We start from the raw sequence: 22908 nt of genomic DNA, 5'->3' as shown, positions 1-22908 counted from the left end.
TGTCTGGAGCACTTTTTATTTAAAATGCACTAAATAGTTAAAAAATTTGGCAAACTTGGATAATCGCTATTGACTGAATACATCCGTCATTTTCTCCTCAAAGCTTAAATGAAGCAAGTAAAAAGGTGGCAAGTAGAAGCGGACTGATGTGTATGTCCACTCTCGTTATTCAATAAGGAAACTGAAACAATGGGTTGGTCCATATCTCTGTAAACTCATTTTTATTACATGCAGACAACAAGTTGACAAAGACTAGGTTAGAGCCACTGAATGTGAAAATTATGTATTCTAATATGACAGCGCTGCACTAAATCTTAACTTCAGTCAGTTTATGCTGAAACATAGTCAGAAAGGTGATACCTCAAGTGGATGATCAGGGTTTTAATTATTTAGCCAAGCCCACCGACTAAAATGGGGTTGTCGGAATAATGGAAACAAGTATTGGTACAAGACAATACTTTTCAGCAGTACCACAAAGCACAACCTCCAGAATAAGAACAGAGTTGAATCAACAGCTCTGTCAGTTATTTGAAACCAGTGCTGAATACCATAACTTCATGAAGCTGAGATTCAGTGCAGGACTGTTAAGTTAGAAGGCATTTGTTTTCATCACTGTACCTAATGAAGCGGCAAGTGAGAGTAGATTAAATCTGAAGACATAATAATTAGGACTTTATGCAATGGTTGAGACAGAATTTTATGAGTCTGTGCTACATAGATGAAAAGGGAACATGGAAGACGTGATGATCTCCTGGGACCTTCTGGACTCATATACAGACTGATAGGGATCTTGTGGCTACTCCAGCAGCGCCTGGGTTTCCTGTGAGACACATTGTGATTCCAGTCACTACTTCCCATGGACTTTTGTGTCATGACCTGCGTGTATACTTGAGTATTATTACTGTTATTATTATTGTACACTGTTTTAGTTTTATTTATTTTTTTCCTTCTCCTATTGCTTGTCCCTGTGTGTAAAAGATGTGCGTCAAATGAGGTTTGACTGAGGTTTCCCCTCAGTTCTGGTTGTGTTTCTCTGAAAGCCATGGTCTTGTTTGTTAAAATTGAAAAGCAGATTGAAATTTGAATAACAAATAACTCGGATTTTTTGTTTTGCATGCATCCAAAGGAAAAGAGCAGCCACTGTATTTTGTATTAGCATTCAAGAAGCTTTATTTTCATTGTTGTCAAGGCTCAAAAATATTTCTACAGCAATAGTTAGGCTATAACACCATGACATTACAACAGGGAGTTTAAAGTACAACTTTAAACTCCCGTCACTTTTTCTATTTATTTCGTAGCTTTGATTAAAAACTATTTCCTCGTATAGTTAAAGATTACAACGGGTCTTTGTAAAGACCCAGACCCTGCTGCCTGTTTGATCGAGCTCTCCAGCGACCAATCGATCCAACGTGTCGCGTTAGGGCGGGAGCAGGGCAGTTTCAGTTTTCGGAGGAGGGACTTCCTCCAGGATTTCTGTTGGATGGCAGGCAGCTGCTCGGCTGACACGTAACTAAAGTTAAAGGTGCTGCGGAGGCCTCGTAGCAGAGTTAAGTTTGGACTTTTTTTCCGTCAGGCTCGACCCGAAACGCGTCGATAACTGTGAAGCGTGCACGGGAAGAGGAAGAGACGAGCCTCGGGATTGTGTGGCGTTAGAGCAACGAAGAGCAGGAGTTTGACCTGAAGTCAGAGCAACAAATCTGAGCGGCTACTTTGAAGTCGCAGGGGACAGTCGAGAGTGGATGTGGCTATGCTAAAATAATGTACACAAATATTAGCAGCTAACGCGTGTTTTCTGCGTGGAAAATGCTCGGGGAGTGAGGGGAAAGGAGGGGTTGTTCTTTCGTCTTCACGGGAGGTAGAGAGAGAGGGAGAAAAAAAGTTGTGTTGGAAGTTTCCAGCAGCAGAGACGGGGCTTGTTCGCGCAGACAGCGGGGAGGGGTGCGGGTCCAATATGGGAAACGGGGTGTGCTCCCGGAGGCAGCGGAGGATCTTCCAGTGCCTGCTGCTGGTCACCGTGGTGTGCGGTGTGATGTACGGGGGGATGATATCCTACGAGATGCACAAACAGCTCAAGAGGACCGAGGCGATGGCGCTCAAGTATCAGCAGCACCAAGAGTCGCTCTCGGCTCAGCTCCAAGGTAAACACTGAGATTGAATGTTGTTTCGCGTCCACAGCTGACAGACGTGAGCGCGAGGCGAGTGACACGCCAGACTCCACGAGCAAACCCACACTTTTCTTGTTGTCGGGCTTGCTGTCAAGCGCTTACACTTCTCAACACACATCTAAGGACTGTGAATGATCCATTACTAACCCTGCTTCAGTTCGGCATCGACTTAACACATTGAAACGTCAGATTAAGTTTAAATCCTTTCCCTCCTGTCATATTTGCCAAAACGAAAAAGCCATTTTACTTCCACGCTTTCTGGTTTCAGCCTCTTATATGTCAACTACATACTTTGTCATATACAATAGCAGAATGAATATTTGTTGTAAAAGACAAGGCATTTGAATAGATTTTTATAAAACCTTGAGCCAAGATAATTAAGCAAACTAATGTAATATTAATCAATCCTGTACTTGTTACTACTACTAAGGCAATGCCAACAATGGCCGAAAGCAACAATAAGTCCTTTTTTGTATATTGGGTGCGTCTGCTGTTTGGTCTAACTAGACTGTAACTACATTGTAGCCATGCTCTTATTTACCAGGAACCTGCCTTTGACCTCTGACCTTAGCTTGCCTTCTAATCTCATGCTAAACCAGGTTAGGATCTGGGTAGATTGGCTTTAAAGTTCACCACAGGGTTCAACTGGTCAGACAGGTCCGCTTTCTGCACGGGTGTACTGTAAAATCCCACACTTCTCCAGAGCTGAGGTTCACAGACACCTGGTTGTAGTGACTGTGTCCCAAGGCTCACCGCAGCAGTATATCTAGGGGTCATGAGGTCAGCCAGAACATCTGCTGCTGCCATGCACAGCTGGAAGAACAGAGGAGTTAAGGGGAGCCCTGTCACCTTAGATCCAAGCAAAGCGAACTGATGAATCGCAGTGTCAAATCCAGTTGTTGTAACTTTTTGTGTCTGATCTCCATTGCATTGCACATGTGAGACATTATGTCGTCATGTTGGTGTTTGTAACTCAGCAGATATAGCCTAGTGTACATACTGACCCCACAGCTACACCACGTGGAGCAGATTGCCTCAACACCTTTCTGCATAAATTTGCAAGATAATGAGGGGTCACTGATTTCCCAGGAAATTTTAACGTCTTTACAGCTCAATCTAACAAGTTCAAATTAATACTGGATTGTAGATTTCAACATGTTGTTTTTGTATAAAGAGATGATTTTAAAGACTCTGTTAGCGTTCCTAAAAGTAAACCTCACTCAGCATGTATGTTATTGTTATCATAGCCTAGTGAAAGTCAGCCCTGGTGCATTTATCTAACTAGCAGATGATAATGGTATGTCATACTGCCACGAGTGAGGGCTTGTTTTGGACATATAATCTGGCCTTCATATATACCGATGGCTGGAGCCTATCCCAGCTGTCACTGGGCGAGAGTCAGTCTATCACAGGGCTAACACAGAGAGACAGACAACCATTCACACTCACATGTACACCTACGGCCAATTTAGAATCACCAATGAACCTAACCAGCATGTCTTTGGATGGTGGGAGGAAGCTGGAGTACCCGGAGAGAACCCATGCAGACACAGGGAGAACATGCAAACTCCACGAAGAAAGGCCCCAGTCTGACACGCCCAATCAGTTAATAAGTATTCAACACATTACATTTTTGTCATAAATTAATAATAGTTGACATTAGGTTGTACATACAATATAATAGGGTTGAATTATAACAATTCTGATTCAGGTGTTTTGGGGCGGTGGGATCAAAATAGGTCACAAGCTTATTTTACTTTAATTAATTTATGCATTTAATGGATGTGAAGATCTTCTGCTTTTAGTTTTGCATAGTTTAAGATTTTATATTATTTTTTGTAGTTTTGAGGTTTATGCTATTGGTTGTATGAAACAAGCTTTATGGAGGTATCACTCTGGACACATTGCATTGACATTTCTCACTATTTTTCACAAAGAAACAGTCATTCAAATAAAAGAATTGTAACATCAATTGAGTTGCAGTCTTTTTCCGAAAAAGAAAATAAAAAATCAATAAATAGAAATAAAAAGTCTCTTGTCATGCAGCGTGACTACTGCTTCTCCTCCTGCATTAACTCAGCAGAGTTGTGTGAGTTGCTGCTTACCACAGATCAATGTTACCATCAGAAACGTGCATGAATAGACTGCAAAGACAAATAACTAGGCCCTGGTAGAATACAGTAGGTGTTTGCAGTACACAGTTAATTTAGCCATTTTCATGCATGCACTGCAGCCCGGAACATCTTTAGCGGAACTTCATTAAGCTCATCCAGACGAGCTATATGTGAGGATATGATTAAGAACCAGGGATGGTAAATGGTAAATGGCCTTGCTTTTATATAGCGCTTTTCTACCTATTGGTACTCAAAGCGCTTTACAGTCAGAGACACATCTACCCATTTGCTCACACAAGCACACACACATTCACACACCAGTGCCACGCACTGGGAGCAACTGGGGGTTCAGTGTCTTGCTCAAGGACACTTCGGCATGTGGCACATTTCGGGGATCGAACCGCTAACCCTCTGGTTCGTGGACAACCCGCTCTACCTACTGAGCCACAGCCACAGCCGATGAGTTGGGACAAATTTTCTATGCCCAGTTGTACAATATTGAAAACATCTTAAATAAATCCCATAGGGTTCAGGTCCTGCATTTTAAGTTCTGGTGGTTAGGTAGATACTTTTGTTTGCATTTAGATCAAGGATTGTACTTTTGAAATGTTTTGAAATGCTTGTTGTGCTTTAAAATTTCATGAATTGCAAGCATTGTAAAGATTTGATGGATGAAATTTACGAGTTGTTTAGTGACAGCCAGGTAATATAATAATGAAATAATCATTAAGAAAGCATAGACACCCATTATACACAGGCTCCCATTAATAGACCTACATGATGTACCACCAGCAGAATTTGTTAAAATCCCAGCTTGATGAACTTTTTACTAACCCCCACCTTACAAAAGATTAAACCGTCAATTCCAGCAGTGACCTCGCTGATTTGCTCACTCCACATAAACACACTTAAACACACTCTGCTGTGTTGACAGGATGTGGGGTTTTGTGTCATGCCATTATGCCATAAGTTTAAAATTAACAGCTGGGCGGAGACCTCACTCCCAAATGGCTTTTCAGAGCAAGGTTTGTGCCCACATCAGGGAGTCAGAGAATGCCAGTGTTTCAGCCCAGACTCTGAACCTGACCATTCAATGCAGCCTTTAATCCACCTAACTATCAAGTCTCTATCATCTACTCGTTTGTCTAGCTTGCCTGCAGTGGAGCTGTCTTGTTAGTCTTACTTGTCATATGTGTGAAAGTATATCCAGACCTAAGAGTATTGTTTTTGTCAGTCTCAGGTCAAGCTTACTCAAATAGCTCCTGATTCTTTTAAAAGCTGCAGTAAAGCTATTGTATTCAGAATCAGAGACAATGGCTGTATAATGTGACACTTTTGAATGAAATGTGTGTAGCGTAACTCCCTCTGCATTGCTCAACATGCATACCACACCCTTAACTTTTATTGTGAAGCGATAGATTATTCAGCCAATGACAACAGCAGACTGTTGGCTGCTGTTTTTCTTGTCCTATATTTAGAGGTTGGCCATAGCTTGGGGGTTTGTGAGCCAGCCATATTGATTCACTGTTACCCGCTGTATCCACAGGCTGGCAGTTGTCTGTCATTTAAAAGGATCAAGTGGCACTTTGTGGTTATGCGTGCACTCTGACAAATGTGCCTTTGTGGTTTAACACCCATCCACCCCCCACAGACCTCATTGTTTTCTACGTCTTTTGAAATGTCTTTTGGACTAACAGTAGCATACAGAGCTCATAGTACCAGGTCTCTTGGAGTCTCACATATCCATATCTCTCTGCCTGCCGGTCTTCATCTTCTACTCCATTATTTTTGGTCAATGAGGAAGTCAACTTTTTTTTACTGTGTTCTACCTTTCTGGGGTTTACAAATGTTCAGACTTTTGATTCTTGGGTACAAAGGCGCCTGTGTCAGTTATATTTACAAAAGATCGTAGAAAAATCTGCAGGAATTACCATAGGAGCCGGAAGTTTTGAAATCCGCATATTTCTGTGGTTGTTTTGTCCTGCATTCTCACTGTAGAGAAAGCTAAAATACCCGATAACCCCTCCTTGTGCACCAACCAATTGTATTAAACACATTAAATAATGCTGTCAAAAGTTAATGCAGTAATTACTCTGTAACCCAAACTCCTTCTGGTTCTGGTAGAGCTGTGTCTGACATGTCGTCCTGAGAGTGTAGCTCCTACGCGCCAACACGATGGTGAAAACCTGTGTTCTGCATTATTTTTCACTTTGACGCTGTCTCAAGGAAACTTTTCTCTTCTTTTAAACACAGCTTTGACTCTAGCTAACTGTGACTAAAACAGAAGAATAGGTTTAGACGCTAGGGATGTAGTTTTTTTGTTTATGGCAGACCTAAAACAAATACATAAGATCAGGCTTGGCTGATGCCCAATCCAATCATTTTAAAAATGCCTGGATCAACCTAGTTACCGATCTCCTGATGCTATACTGGTCAGGCCATCCCCAGTACAAACATGATGGGCGCCAAAGAAAAAGACCGGCTTCCTATATAGATATGAAAAGTTCATTTGAAGCTAACAAATATCGGGGATTATACACTCATGAAAATCTATTTATGAATACTGAAATCTATTTGTGCTAATAGAGCCCCGAAATCTTACACAGTGGTCCTTTATATATATATATATTTTTTTTTTCTAAAGGTTCCAATTGACATGTAAACTGAACTAGCTCGTTGTGTTTGTGTCTGTGCACTTTAGGACTGAAGTGTGAACACACACACACAAATACTCCACAGACAGCACTGGACCCAATGTTCCCGTCCACACCATGAGCCAAATCTAACCAATCCAATCTTGACCACATCTAAACCAACGGGCCTGCCAGTAAAGGTCACCACAATAGAGAGCTCCCTTGTTCTCACTCTGCAGATGCACTTTAACCAGACTGTAAGGGAAATGTTTCATTGCTCTCAGGGGAAATCTATGCACAATAAAGGATCCCATGTTCCTTGAAGCTTGAAGATAACGGCTAGTTTAAATGGAACAGGGATAGTCTCGAAACCCTTTCAGGAAGTTGATGCTCATTTGTGGTAGTGTAGGTCATACTGACATGAAATATCAGTAAGCGCTTGGTGCGCGAGAAAAACAGTCAAAAAAAAAAAAAGACATATTTCTAGCTTTTTTTTCTCTTTGACCTCTTATTATGACACTGATATTTTTGCAACTGCTTTCCTATAGCTGTTGGTCGGTCACATTGACCTCTGGGGAGAGGGTGTGTGTGATGTGGCCTGAGCTGAGCTCATGGAAGAGCAACATGGCCTCATCTTTGGCACTGCTGAGGATGTACTTCAGAATAAAACTGCCCTCAACGGGTGACGCTAGATGACCACCTGATCACGCTCAGAGAAAGTAAAGAATGAAGGAAAGTTTGTTGGATTTGAGACAATTTTAGAGACACCAGTTCTGAATATATGATACTTCTGTGACAGTCTTTTATAACACTTGATGTTGCCCTATGTTGATGTTCACATGGAATTTCTGAAAGGTTGGCTCTCACTAAATACAAGGCATTTACAGTACATTAAGTACAGTAAATTAGAAACGCTCCTTTATATGAAACCTTATAAAACCTGACTTTTACATGGAAAAGATTTTTTCTCTAAGTGAAGTCTGGACTTCATGCAAGTGATTTTCCTGATGGTCATGTCTGCAGTTCTGGAAGCATTGTGCCAGCATTGAATTTCTTTTATGAGTCAAATGTTAGGTATTGACTGAATATAAAGATTAGGGATGCCTGATCAAGTTTTGCCCCTGATCCAATACCAATCATTTAACATTTGGTAATGGTCAATCCGATCTTAAATAAATACACTTACCTTCCCTGGAGATTCATAAAGGCTTTTCATCCCTTCCTTGTATTCTCCTTGATCACATATGCACGGTGTGACTGTGTTAATTCAGATAAATAAGGCTGTCAAAGCTAATGTAGTGTGAAGAGGGACTTTTGTCTTCTTTTAACCACAGTGTTCAGTGTTTGTTGTTGTTTCAGTGCAACCTTTGCCTGGGAGTACTCGGCGTATAGGTTTTTAATTATTTTGTTTATTTTTGGGGTGGCGAATAAAGTTGGTATTATTGAATGGCAATATCCTACTATCACCTTGCAAGTCATCCACAAAGTTCACAAATTGACTGACTTATTTTCCACAGTAAAGTACTTCCACATGCCATGCTTAGTCATGTGATTTTGGTACTTCTTCTTCTTTGATTCTTGGCACCTTTGACGCTAGACAACGAAAAGGAAGACAATGCTTTGGCATTACAGGGCCGTGGCTTTGATTTACGGGAGACCTAAAATAAATTGCTACAAAAGATCAGGCTTGGCTGAAGCCTGATACGGATCCATTCTGATTATTTTAGAAATGACTGGATCGGCACCAATACTGATTGGGACATCTAGTGTGTAGTACAGTGGCTAAAAAGTTTGTTTCATTTTTACTAGCTGAAGTAATGTTTAGTTGCTCTATTACACCATAGTACCAATTCTTTGTCTCTTCCTGTGCATGTGTTTCTGTGACTTAGTCTCCCCTCTGCTTTCTCTTTGTGAATGTATTTCTTTCAGTTTCAGTGTTCATTTCCTCTACTTATCTTCTCTGTCCCTACTCCTACCCTTCTTATCCTCTACTCCTCCTGCTCCTGAGTTTTGCTGTCCTCGCGAAATTAACACTAGATAGATGCTTCTCCTGGAATCTGTTGAGGTGGCACTTGGAGGGAAGAAGAGCCACATCATCAGTTTGACTGCCCATCCCCCAATGTCAGGAAGAAGCACAGACTTAATGTTCAGAGTCCAGGTTTTTAATGCTCACCCATTAAAAACCTGGACTCTGAACAAGTAAATCTGAGGCTGCCCCAAGACCACAACAACTTACTAGAGCCAGACTAGAGTATATGAATCTAATCCTGTGTATTAATGAATATGAATATGAACTGAAATAATGTGAAGTTGCCTCTCTCTTCATGTGGAACTTTGAATGTATGATGTATGATGCTGAAGAAATTAAGTGAGGGTGTTGGTGAGTTGCTATTACTACCACTTTGCTTGTGTCAGACAAAGTTAGGAAAAACTTCCACGTGTTGGAAATGGTGCTGTTTAGATTTCTTAATTCCACAATCTTGGTGCCACTGGAGTTTTCTAGAAACCAGCTGGGATGGATAAAGCAGCTGAACGGACAAAAAAGGGCCGTCGCCATGCAAATCTGCCGTTACAGATTTGTGGTGTAAGTGTCTGCTGTATTGGCTTCAGAAGACTTATTATCTCTGTGCTGTGGTATGCTGCCTGATTCATCGTAGGATTTATTTCTGTTGTATTGATTTAACGTTTGATGAGAGGTAAATGGAGGTTATGAGACGGGAATCCGTGTGAGAGTGCAGAGGCTTTAGTAGACAGCTGAAGAGATTAGAAATGAATGTAAGAACTAAAACATGATCTCAGGTCAAATAAAGAGGCCTTCAAGAGATATTAGGGTAGGAAGGAGCATTTGTGAAAATACGTCTTACTAAGAATTATATCCAGACTAGGAAATTGTACATCAAGGCAAAGCATACTTTAAAAACAATGATCTGCTTCCTAATGATTTCACTTTTGATTGTGGTAAACACCAGCCACCAGGTCCAAATGCAGGAACCAAATTAGTAGTTCCAATGGTATTTAGAAATACTCTCAGTCTTGAGGCGAATACCACAGCCGTCTGTTGATGGAGGAACTGTCACACACACTATTTATATAATCATCACACCTGGCTCTCACATCCTCTCTTGTCTGCCTCTCAGAGTTGAAGCGTCTGTGAATGCACACGTCCTTTTGCAGCGCACATATTTGTATATTGCTCTTTCTGTTCCTGGTTTACCTTCAGCCTGGTCCAAGTGGCGTTGAGAGCACTCACCACACCTTTCCCTTCTCTTTGTTTATCCCCTCCCTGTTCTGTGTGTTCAGTGGTGTACGAGCATCGCTCCAGGTTGGAGAAGTCTCTTCAGAAGGAGAGGCTGGAGCACAAAAAGGCCAAAGAAGGTGAGAAATATAGCACACACGCTCAATTCAAGCTTAAAGAGAAATTCCTTTTTTATTTTTATATAAATCATGGGTAAAACAAGGTTGGACTACAGACCTTGAAATAAAATACTGTTGTTGTAAGTTATGTTTGACACTTTTCTAAATAAATGTGTAAATATACTGTGATGTGATGTCTTAAGTAAATGTTGAATTTTCCTTGATATCGGTTGAACTAAACCTGTGTGTGTTGTTTTATAGATTACCTGGTTTATAAACTGGAAGCACAACAGTCACTGAACAAGGAGAAGGTATCTGTCACACTATCTTTAAACTCTTTTTTTGACAACTTATCTATTCTGTCTTTTAAGAAGTGGACAACATGTTTGCTTACAAGGCCTAGGTAAATGTCGGTGAAGAGCTCATTTGTTTGTGTTAGTGCTATGCAAATAGTATTGCTTTAACTGCCTTTATTAGCTCTCTGAATAAACTTGTCAAAAATGTTGTTTTTCCGCTCTAACAGCAAGACTCCAGCAGCAGATTCAACTCCTTACAAGTGCAGCATCAGATGTTAAAGGTGTGGCTCATCCTCACCCCAGCACACACGTAGACACCCTTTCTTCTTGCACATCTAACCTTCCTGTTATTTCCGACCGTGTTACGCATCCTTCCTCTATTTGGTTTGTGGTGTAAACCTTGTGGCGTAACTGATGGAGACCACGTGATGACGAGAACCTTTATGTCTAACAGAATCAGCACGAGGACCTGAAGAGACAGTACTATGATCTGCAGGAGCAGCATCAAGTCCAGGGAGAGGACCACGGCCGGCTGCTGGACGAACACAAGGACCGCTACGAGAAGCTGCAGCAAACCAAAGAGGTGGAGATCTCCCAGCTCAAAGGTAGGCTCGGTCACACACACAGAGGGGGCATTGACTTATTCATATACAGCATATGAGAGTCATTTATTTTGCACTAGCGAACTTATCTCTGCTTTAATTCTCTCAGAGCTTGAACATGCACTTGCCAGTTCATTAGGCACACTAGTGAAAACAAATGCATTCTAATATAACAGTCCTTCACTAAATCTTAGCTTCAAGAAGGTTGTGGTTAGTTTAGGCTACCTAACAGAAACATTTCTGTGTTTAATTTAATCCAGTTTAACAGCACTTTACAATTAGATCCTCCAGATCACCACCTTTCTGACAGTGTTTCAACATGAAGTGAACATTAGAACAGCCATTGAGGAGGATTTAGTGCAGGACTATTATATTAGAATACATTCATGCTCAGTAGTAGTATCTAATGTTTTGGCAGTGTAGTTGAGCATGAGAAATTGTGTGCAAAATGAAGACATGTATGTACTGTAGTTAAGCCCACTGTCGCCATCTTGTGACTTAATAAAATACTGCATGTCTGAAGTAAAACTGTTTGATGTGCAGATTCTTTCTGAAAATTAAACCTCTCACATTGCTGTGAAATATTTATACACATAATCAGGCAAAACCAGAGTGTGTAACGTACATTTTAAGGACACACAAGCAACGTATGTTGAGATTAGTTGTAATTGTTTTTAAATGTACTATGTAATGTACACTGTTTCACATGGTTTCTGTTGCTTTCTGTGTTTGTTGTTTATTACGGCAGACAATGTATATAATCTAAGAGAGGAGAATAAACAGCTGAGGAAAGCTCATCATGACATTCACACGCAGCTACAGGACGCACGGGTGAGGACAGACACACACGGTTTGGTCAGACATAACATTACAACTTAGTTGTTTTCATGGATACGAAATGAAATGTTTACAATTATTAACATATGTGTTTACTTTCCCCAAAAATTCATCTGAATAGCGCTTTTTTTAAAATATGAAATAAGTTCTGCCGCTCAGATCTGCTGGAAGTGTGATAGATGAAGACATTTCTTGCCAACTTTATTAACACCATTGAAATCATTTAATAGAAAATCTTAACCTCTGTGACCTGATATCTTAAGTTTAGCGAGTTAACAGAAAACAGACACAAGAAGTAAAGTAGACACACGTAAACATGAAAATATACATGAAATATACTACCAGTTGCATTGCTACTGCCATGTTTCTGTCCCTCTTAGAAACCTGTCACATCTCCTGAGGTTTACCCCACATTGGGCAAACATGCACAGAAATTCTGGATTTATTCCACCTCGCAGAAACGATCAGCTCCAAGAGTTTGACATGGTTATTAGATTAGTCAAAGGTTCACACCACCCCTCTGAATCAGATGGAAAAATCCCTCTGATTAGTCCAGTCTTTTCTCATTGATGTGGTTATATGAGACATTCTATGCTCTGCTTAGGCTTTTATCCTAATTATTAGCGGCATACTAGTGTCCTTGTAATTGTAGCCGGTGATTTATAAAAATACATGTGAGAAGAGCGTGTTGTATCATGTAAAATTAAAGATTTGGGGGCATACTCACATGAATGGCTCTGTCTTCCTGCTGCTCCTGCGTGTTAAGGTGCAGCATCTGGACATGAAGGCCGCTCACGACCAGCTCGCACTGACACTGGAAGACCACAAGAGTGCGCTGGCTGCAGCTCAGGTAGGACAGCAGCACTGAGAGGACGTTGACTGCACCCACTGAATGCAGCCGAGTGAGGCTGAAGTTCATAATTTTATCACATTGGCAGCAAAGCTACACGGCCTAAGCCTGGGTGGAGGTTCTGTTAAATGGCTCTGAATGAGTCTTCCTTCATTTGTCAAAACAAACAGCTCATGCAGGAAACTGCAGAGTAAGTCCTGTATCCAGCGTGTCCACACAGAGGGTGTAAAACTGCAGATTATTTAACATTATGTGTTCTCAGTAGGATTAGCCTTACCTCCTCTAAGCCTCTAAAGCAGAAGAATGAGCGTTGCAGAGGACTGTATAATCCTCAGCAGAAAGGGAGAAAAATATGCTGGAGGTGTTTCTAGGTTTTTGACTAATTACATCAGATATTGCCTTTTCTCCTTGAGTGTGACCTTTGAATTAGTTTGCTGAGTATACAGTAGTGTGCTGATTCCTCTCCATTAATAGTCACTCGCTCTCTTTTCTTTTCCTCACTCTCGCTCTCTTTCTGCCTGTCTGCATTTGCTAATTTGTTTTAAAGCCAGTCCCGCTTTCCATCAGTGCCTCTGGTTTAACACACACGCATACAAACACAAGCACACACACGCTTTCCTTCACTCCAGGGGGTTTGGTTTAGTCAGGGCTGTCAGAGCAGTACATCTAAAGCACGCTGCAGCCAATCAGCCAGAAAGCTACTGTATAATGGAGGGACTGGAGTGAGGCAAAGGGACAGGGGAGGAATTTAGGAAGGAATTTTTAGAATTTAGCCCCTTGACCTGGTTAGAAAGTCAAAGGATGGTGTTGTATTTAATGGTATGCCGTAGGAATGGATGGTTCACTTGAAACAAAATGTCGGTGTCGCTTTAGGGAACATGGAAGTGTTCACATTGACTGGTTAAAAACTGTTGTTGATGCAGGATGCTGGTGAATTAGTGGCTCTAAACATGGTTCTTTATGTATAACAACTTTTTTTTTCTTAAATGCAGATAAAGACACTGGCTGTTTGTTGGCTGTTTACATAATAAAAATCAACCAGACTGTTTAGACTAACATTAAATAAAATGATCTGATTAGATATGTGTCTAGCATACATATATTCCCACATCCACAAAGCGCCTCTGGCCACTGTGGATCATCGTGTATGGTGAGAATATAATAGAAAACTTCCCCTGACATGGTTGACAACACTGAATTCATTGGGCTATGGTCATGTTTCCATCCCTTCCAGGAACTCAACACCTGTCTGTCAAATGCTGAAAGTTTGTGGTCTGGCTGCATTCCTAGTTTGGTTTCTTTGATCAAATACATTCTTCATTTTAAATGTATAGTGTTAATAATTTCCTTAATTCTTACATCTAGTTCAAAATAAGAAGAACAATAAGAAAAATAATAGTTCTTATTATTAATGATAATAAAACATACTAAAAAAGGCGTTGATAATATTCAAGTTAAAGTTGTATTAGTCTCCTGCAGTTAACTTCTTTAACGCTGATAAATAAGTGTCTTATTGTGGGTAGTCTGGTTTAGAAAAGCTCTAATGAGCAGTATTTCACTAACAGATGTAAAAGCTCTAATTTTTTTCATTTGCCAACAGCAAAACTTAACAATTTTTATCTGCTATTAGCATATATATATAATTTACTAATAAAGGGCTGAAGTAATAATCAGTCAAGTCCATGGTGAATGTACAGTAGGCATGGACCTGTAGTAAAGTGGAATACTAGGAATCATGCAGAATGACAGAGCTCTCCCTTTGTCCCCTTTAGGTGCAGTTGGATCAGTACAAGCAACTCAAGGACTCCACGAATAACGTACCCAATGTGATACAGCCTAAACTAAACCCTGCGCCCCAGCAGCCACAAACAGCCAACGCAGCCCCTGAGCCTCATGTCCATGACGTCCAGCTGGCTGCCAAGTCGGAACATAAAGAGGAGCCCGTCCATGAAGATCACCAGCCTCACCAGGACGCTGAGTCAAAGGTAATGGGGTCGTCTGATCATCAAGACCAAAGGTATACTGTAAATATGAAAACACTAACATCTAATCATATCTGTCGTGGCGCCCTTCCAGCCTGAGATCAAGTCTGACGCCGGTGTCTCCCAGCACGCCTTGGAAAAAGAGGAGGATGGAGAGGGAGAGGCGGAGAGGAGGAGGGAGCTGGCGGAGGAGGAGATGGCCCAAGCAGGACAGCCTCAGAAGCTGGAGGAGGATCCGGACCAGCCACAGGATGAGCAGCAGGAGGAAGAGGAGGAGCCAGAGCAGCCAGACGAGAACGCCTTGGACCGACAGAGACGACAGCCTCAGCAGGTCAGAACTGGTTAAACTACTCCATCTTATCTAAACAGGGTCAAAACAGAGCTTGATGTGGCTCAGATTTCTTTTTAACTTAAAGTTGTGTACATACATGTGTTTCAGAACAACTCGATGTAACACACGTTCTAATTATGAATTGGTCACATGTGTCCTTGTCATATTAAGTGCTTTACTATTTCTCAAATCAAAAGCCTATTAGTTTGTAATCCCAGCAGAACTGGGATAAACAACAACCTTTTAATGTTTTTACTTTTGATTAATGCCACATTGTGTGTTCAGCTCATAGTTTTATGCTGCCACTTGCATCTACCGAAGGATTCTTTCTTCCTGCTCTTCACGTTGCTCCTTTCTTTGTCATCACTAAGGATCCGCATGTGGAGAGGCACGAAGAGGCCCAGCTGCAGCACCAGGCGCCAGCCCAGGTGGAGCATGGGAAGTCGGCCTACGAGCAGCAGCAGGAGCAGCAGCGCCTGGAGGCCCAGAGGGCCGAGGAGCGCAGGCAGATCCAGATGCGACAGGAGGCCCTGCAGGCCCAGAGAGAGAGAGTGCTGAAGGAGAGAGAGCAGAGGCTGAAGGAGGAACAGGAAAGAGAGGAGCAGCATCACAAGGAGGCCGACAGGCGGGAGCAGCAGCTCAGACAGGAGCAACAAAGGTCAGATGTCAAATCAGAGTTTGGGATTATATTTAAGTGCAGTCTCTCAGCTTTAAGTTGAGGGTATTCACATCCGTACTGGAGGATGAGAATAGGTTTTAGAAAACATTAGGTTTAGAACAAAAGCAGTAGAGGCAGAAGCACTGATTCAAACTGTTGAAAATAATTTTAAGGCCTTCATTTTAACACGAGGAAGGCTGACACTGACACGACGTGTTTCATTTTTTAGTCTCAATGCACGCAAATAGACAATCTGCTGCTTGGTCCATAATCCAGGAGGAGGACTCACATGATGACTTGATTAAATTCAGACAAAGGGAAGGCAGTAATTCAACAGCATACAGAAGTGTCCTTTAAAGACAAACTGGACACAAAGTCTAGTGATGTACAGTTGAAAGCATGTGGATAGCTCGAAAGTCAAATGTGGGGGAAGAGCAAGCAGTGCATGTTTAAACACTGCATAGATAGAAAACTCATTTCTCAGCATTAATACCTCTCTGACTGTCCTGTACTGTCTTATCAGGAAGAGGACAGAGTATGAGAATCTGGACAATGATATCGTTCAAGGAGAAGAGGAGCGCCACACCGATGACGAAGAAGGTGAGACAGAAATATAAAAATAAATAAATCCTGGGCTGTACATGAACAGGACGACATATTGGCAGTACACTGTATCAAACAGCCCTTTCCCCAAAAATGGTAGGATGAAGGTATGGATGAATGATCCTGATGGAACTGGATGAGCTCACAGCAGTTTTGTTTGTGTTCCAACAGAGAAAGATGGTCACATGTTGCACGAGGAGGATGAGAAGCAAGAGGCGGATCACAGAGGGCCCGCGCATCATCAGGTGATTGTCTGTGGCCATCTTTCCATGCTGCTCGCTCCATCTGTTAACACGTTCCCTCAACATCTGTCAGTCCTCATAATTCACTCAACATTCACACCAGTCCACCATGTGCCATCCATCAGAGCCCAGACTCTTTAATAATCAGTCAATCTGCCATCCTCCTCTTCCCTCTCTGTCTTCCACTTCTCAGTCCAACTAGTGAGCCATTTCACTTCCTTAATGCCAGCAAGAGAATTCGTTCAACTGGTTAAATCCTCAGCGCTGCGGTTTTATGGCATCCATTTTGTCATACCTCGAACTCTTCCTCGGCCTCTGAAATTGCTGTAATCTCATCGTGCATAGGGCGCTGTAGATGGTGAGCTAGACCCAGAGGACGACCCCAATAACCAGGGAGAGGACGAGTTTGAGGAGGCCGAGGATGAGCAGCCTGCGCACAAGGTTGCCGAAGAGGAAGAAGAGGGGGTAGAGGAGGAAGAGGAGCCGGCGGCACCAGCCAAGCACGGAGACACACACCCCGAACAACCGGCGGTGGAGGAGGAACTGGTGGTGAGAAAGGGGACAGGGAGAGATATAATAAAAATAAAAAAATAAATAAAAAAGAGACGAGGCAGCGGTTGAATACTCTGAAGCTGTATTCAGCATCAGCAGAACCAACTAGAGAGATTAAAGCAGGCAGGAAAAACGTTAGAGGTCATACACACAAACAGCTCAGTGTTGACTGATAAACCTGACAATGAGAGAAATAGAGACCCCAAGGGAGGGAACATCAGAGTCTGAGATAAGTTGAAACTTCTGTGTGCTTTCAGATGGCTGGAAACCCAGATCAGCAGGAAGACACGCTGGATGACCAGTACCAGGAGGAAGGAGAGGATGAGGTAACACATGCTCACACTTCTTAATCTAAACATAACATGTGTCACACTGAGCCAAGCCACCGGGAGGATAGAAGTTAAACTTAAAATTGTATCTTTGCTGACAACAGCGTTGGAAATGAAGTTATTTTGTGTTGTTGTTGGTGTCCTGAAGGCCCAGGAGGACATAGCTGGTGGCCAGAAGAGAGAGGAAGAGGAAGTGGAAGAGGAAGGAGAGGATCCATATAACGAAGACAACATAGAACAGGTGGGTTCTGTGGGGAACGAGAGGATGATCTGCAACCAGCTGGCAAATATGTAGCACACCATTCAGTAGACGAAATCAAAAGTGTTTAGTCCATAATGTGATATTTACAAAAGCTGCAGACTGGTTGCCATATCGTTTTCTTTTTGAAAAAATGAAGCCAACACCCAAGCGACAAAAACTGCAGTGACTTAAATTTCCACTTGAGGCTGGCTTCAAAAACAAGTCAGTGTCCATATACCTTCATGTTAACAGTCTGGTACAGGAAAAAAAAAAAACGGTTTTGGTCTGTATAGTTGTATGGGGACACAACACACTGAAGTTATGTCTGTCTGCTGTCACACATTACTAGCTATCTGTCTTAGTGTCACCCACCTCATATCCATAAGCACTCCACATTTTTGAATTAGCCTAGAGCTTTTGCATAGTTGGTCGCTGCCAAGATGGTGACGATCAGTGCCACCTCACTAAGCTTCATTGTTTTCTTGTACCAAGACCTGCACCATAAAGTATTCTGCTGTATTCTCTTCTAGTTTAGTCAGGATAGTATAGCTGTGATCACTGCCGTCACTGCCTGTTTCTGCTATACAATTAGAGAAATCCATTTTTGTTTTCATGAAGTCCAGTCCCACCTAATGAGTACTAGGAAACAGTTCATTTGTGTTTTGTTCAAAATGTTTTGGTATCACATCTGGGCATGACCTGGCAGGGATTCACTTGCGTCAGCCCCAGTGTGTGTGTGCAGGTTTTCTCCCCGTTACTTGAACCCCAGCCCGTGCCAGTCACGGTAAACGGGGCAGATCAGGTGTCGAGTGTGTCTCAGTGTCACATTTTCACCTGTGCTTGTTTTTTTTTTTTTTAAATGCTCATATATGGGAATCTGTATGAATTGAGAACCACACAGTATATACGGTATAGTTACTATTGCTTACATAATGCTAGATTTTATTGTCCTTAAGAAAGACATTTGAGTCCTTACTACTTTCTGTTGTGTAACTAAGACTCACGTCTGACCTTAGAGCACAACTGTAATTATTTCTAGTGCCTGGTTTAGGTCAGAAGGACTGTATATAATATTTAATATAATATTAACACATTATTTGTGGCTATACTTTGAAACTTCTAGAATATATTAAATGATTTTTCTGGATACTTCCTCAGCCCCTCCTTCTCTTTGACAGACTCATGTTTCATATAGTCGCTCTCTCTGTAACTTGAGCTCAGTGGAGCGTTCATCATGAGCTTCATTCATGTACAGCTGCACAGAAAGCAAATGACACAGTTTCATGTTAATTTATTAAAAATCTTAACGCTCATATTTAGTGCAAAAGAATTTAATGTTCTCATGAGTTCATGTAATCGAGTTGTGTGCTTGTGATTTGCCCCAGGACGAAGCAAAAAACCAGGAAGGACCAAGAAAGGAGGGAGATCACCAGAATGGCGCGAAGAATAACGAGGAAGAGAATTACGAGGAGGAAGAAGACGATTTGGAGGTGGACGCGGCTGCTGGAGAGAAGGGAACCATTCGGAGGGCAGAAATGTAGTTCCTTTTCCGGCCGCCCGTGGACCCGATCAGGTCATGTCTTTCCCTTGATTCCCAAAGGAATAAAGCCAGACATCCATTTGGAAATCCAAATAGGAAAATTGGAAAATCATTCCTGGAAGACTGGGATGTTATTTGAAAAACACTGTGGGTTTGGAACGGATTATCTTACACTGTGGAAATGGACACAATTTGTAGTAAATGGGGTGTATACTGTATCATTTTTACTCATTTGCTTTTACTCGCCCGTCTGCCTGGTTGCCTGTCTGGGTCAGTTTTTCTAACAGCAATCCAGCAGAGAATGTATTTTATCAATGTGCTGTGTTTGAGTACGTTTAAAGGAAGTAAAGATAAATTATCTTCATGTCCTCATGTTCGTGCCTTTATATGTATGTTTTATGCAGACAGATGTTTTCTTTGTAGAGCTCAAATGTTAATTTACATCTCGCATTCCAATCTGTTGTTTTCTGTTATTTATTGTCTATGACAATCGTACAAGGTGCCGCATTTTTTTTTTTCCCTCTGACTGAATTAGTTTGTGTCATAAGAAACTTCTACCAACCGATAAGCAGGAGCCTTTTCACTGGATATTTTTGCAAAAGTGAGGCAAAAAGACATTTCTGGTGAAGCTGTTCTGTGCTGAAAGTGTCACGCTGACATGTGCCTTTCCATTCTTGGAAACCTTTTTTAGGTCTTAGTCTTTTTAAAGCATTGTAATCGGAAAAGAGAGATAACAGCATACCAGTCCCGCCAGAGTGGAAGACTGTCTCTCCATGTCTCATCAACTGCTGGTGTGAATTAAATTCACAAACCTAATGCGTCTGTAGTCTACTGTACAATGTATAGTAAAATAAATGCTGAATATTTGTACATTTGTACACCAGTTATATTTGATACAAAACAGTGGCAATTTGTATTGAACCATGTTTGTCACCTGGATAGTGTGTGTGGAATAAAAAGGTCCAAGGTTTTCAGATTACTGTTCTGTACTTTCACCTACTCATAGACACATTTTGTAGGATTTAGGGGGAGCTATTGGCAGAAATGGAACACAGTATTATGTTTTCTTTAGTAGCTGCCTGGGGATCATGTTTACTGGTTCAGGAGAAAGGTCAATATGAGCGCTCCCCTCTTGAGGTATTCACAACCTTGTGGTTGGAAATTTCCACCGAGGTTATAGTTGACAAATTGTAACGTATTTTCTGAGAGTTTCAGAAATGTTGGAGGTGTTCAGTAATTTAATTTGCCCGGTCATTAGCTTCATAAACTGTTGGCTGCTTCCAAAAGTGAGTCAAGCCCATTGGCTTCATCTCGCTCTTCAGAAATCCAGTGGGTGATGTCACGATGGGTTTGTCCATTGTATTTACAGTCAACGATCACTGGTGGGTGCCATCCCAGGTTGGTAGCTCTCTGTCTTAATCTCAGCCACCCCCGTCATTTCTGCTCACAGTCCACCTTTTTGCCCATTTTTCAGTTAGCCAGGAATAAGGCGGAGCCAGGCACAGAGCCATACTGACATTCAAAATGGCTCTTCCAAAATCTATGGGTGGCATCACATCCATCTTGTCAATGATTTGTACAAGAGCTGGGGCAGAGTGAAGGGTGGATCTGACTGGGAACTTGAGAACATCTTGAGTTACAAGTCTTTTAGGCTCGCAGCTCCTGGAATAAAACTCCACTCTAGTCTGAGTCCTGTCAGTACCAAAGCTCTACTGTTTAGGATTTAGCAGCAGTGTAGTTGCAGACTGCAATAGAATAACTACAGTGGCCACCACTTCGGCGTAGAGACCTTACACTGCATATAAAAGACGCCTGTAGACACTGGATCTCAAAAGTGAAGCCGATGCAAAATACCATGAAGTGCAATACCACTGATGCTAAATGAAGCTTTCCTGGCAGTTAAAAACTGGGTTGTGGTATGTCTTTATCGTGTAAGTGAACAACAAAAAAAAAAACCTAAACAGGAATTGGACGGCACAGTGGCGAGGTGGTTAGCACTGATGCCTCACAGCGAGAATGTCCCCGGTTTGAATCCATGGGCCGGCTGAGCCCATGGATTCTCTCCGGGTTCTCTCCGGGTACTGCAGCGTCCAAAGACATGCTCATTAGGTTCATTGGTGATTCTACATTGGCTGTAGGTGTGTGTGTGAGTGTGAATGGTTGTCTGTCTCTCTGTGTTAGCCCTGTGATAGACTGGAGACCTGTCCAGGGTGTACCCCACCTTTCGCCCGATGACAGCTGGGATAGGCTCCAGCAGACCCCGTGACCCTTAACAGGAATAAGCGGTTACAGAAGATGAATGAATGAATAAACAGGAATGAGCAATAATTTCTTATTCCAATAGTTTGGAATAAGAAATTATTGCTTATGGAGATTAACTCTCCTGTCATTTCAAATTGAATCCCATCTGCCCTGTTTTGCTTCCAGTCAGCTGAACCATCTCCACACTTACATCCACCTCCCTGATAAACTCCCACACTGTATACACCGATCAGGCATAACATTATGACCACCTTCCTAATATTGTGTAGGTCTCTCTTGTGCCTCCAAATAAGTTGTGACTCATCAGAGAATGGACATGGGCCTTCTGAGGGTGTCATGTGGTGTCTGGCAACAGAATGTTTCTAGTGGGGGTCTTTGGGTCCTATGGGTTGAGGGGAGGGGCCTCAGTTTGGGATCTAGTGGATGTGGAGGCCAGGTCAACACCTTGTGCTGCTTTTCATGCTTTTTGAGTTGTTCCGAAACTGTTTTTGTGTGTGTGCGACTTTGTCAGGCTGCATCCTGCTGGGGATGGCTTGTTGGAAACTCAAACTAAAGTCGGGTTTTTACAACAATATTCTTTGTAATGTTTTCAGCTTCATACCATGAATATTTCTTAAAGAATGAGGACACCATCAACGGTTGATAGGTATACCAAATGGTTGCAGATTGTCAGAAAGTGTCCAGGCATCCAACAGAAGATCTATAGGAAGTTGTTTGGATGTTCCCCAGCTGTTGAAGCCTGAAATGACTAATAAAACGGGTGGATGGATGGCTGTTGACTCATAATTTAGGCTAAAAGATACAGAATAATTATGAATATCCATCGAGCAGAAGGTGGAAGAAATCATAATTATTCATTGAATTTGTCTGTTTACATTTGCACTGCAAGCCACAAATGTTCCCAAGTATAAATCCTGCCGGCCCCGTTCCTTATCGCCCGCTTCTGGTTGAGAACAGAGAGGTGAGAAGATTGCACACGAGCTCGCTCACAGGGGAAATGAACCGACAAATCAAGACGAAATGAAAATCAAACGAGAGGGGGATGACTGAGACAGGCAATTATGTCTAATGAACAACGTTTGTCCCCAGCACACAGTCTCCATCAGACTGTCCCTCCTCCTCTCAGCCTCTATTTCTGCTCCACGTCTCACTTCCTGTCATCATAGCTGCGCTTCCTCTCCATTTCTTCTCCCTCTGCCTCTCACCGCGCCCTCCTCCCTTCTTCCTCTTCCTGTCATCGGCCCTCCACTGATGTGAGATTGCTGATCTCCTCAGAGGGACTGTGAGCTGCTGAAGGAGCACGACAGTAACAGGTGT

The 22908-nt window shown here is 42.1% G+C and overlaps 1 protein-coding gene across 3 annotated transcripts; it reads left to right on the top strand.

Moving 5' to 3' along the window:
• Positions 1 to 1490: 1490 nt before the first annotated feature.
• On the top strand, positions 1491 to 20299 carry golim4a (golgi integral membrane protein 4a). 3 transcript variants are annotated; one of them, XM_084558587.1, is made up of 16 exons: positions 1491 to 2138; positions 10213 to 10287; positions 10528 to 10577; positions 10790 to 10843; positions 11017 to 11167; positions 11913 to 11995; positions 12774 to 12851; positions 14624 to 14836; positions 14928 to 15164; positions 15536 to 15822; positions 16346 to 16422; positions 16597 to 16670; positions 17013 to 17216; positions 17477 to 17545; positions 17697 to 17789; positions 19175 to 20299. In XM_084558587.1, exons 1-16 carry the CDS (start codon positions 1952 to 1954, stop codon positions 19328 to 19330), a joined length of 2088 nt encoding a protein of 695 aa, XP_084414713.1. In that variant the 5' UTR covers positions 1491 to 1951; the 3' UTR covers positions 19331 to 20299. The 3 variants fall into 3 exon arrangements, with proteins under 3 accessions (XP_084414713.1, XP_084414712.1, XP_084414714.1); XM_084558586.1 differs by having other exon boundaries at positions 12768 to 12851; XM_084558588.1 differs by lacking the exon at positions 17013 to 17216 and having other exon boundaries at positions 12768 to 12851.
• The last annotated feature ends 2609 nt before the right edge of the window (positions 20300 to 22908 follow it).

This window comes from Chelon labrosus (genome assembly GCF_963514085.1).
Source record: "Chelon labrosus genome assembly, chromosome: 13".
In the NCBI taxonomy this organism is placed as follows: Eukaryota; Metazoa; Chordata; class Actinopteri; order Mugiliformes; family Mugilidae; genus Chelon; species Chelon labrosus.
Note: the sequence above shows the minus strand (reverse complement) of the source record. Positions and strands in the feature narration are given on the sequence as shown.

What these genes read in the sequence shown, in the direction of transcription:
- golim4a (XM_084558586.1), top strand. Translation starts at nt 1,952, where the DNA reads ATGGGAAACGGGGTGTGCTCCCGGAGGCAGCGGAGGATCTTCCAGTGC. An exon ending in GGAGATCTCCCAGCTCAAAG is followed by an intron (nt 11,168 to 11,912) that starts GTAGGCTCGGTC and finishes TTATTACGGCAG; the next exon opens with ACAATGTATATAATCTAAGA. An exon ending in CGCAGCTACAGGACGCACGG is followed by an intron (nt 11,996 to 12,767) that starts GTGAGGACAGAC and finishes CTGCGTGTTAAG; the next exon opens with GTGCAGCATCTGGACATGAA.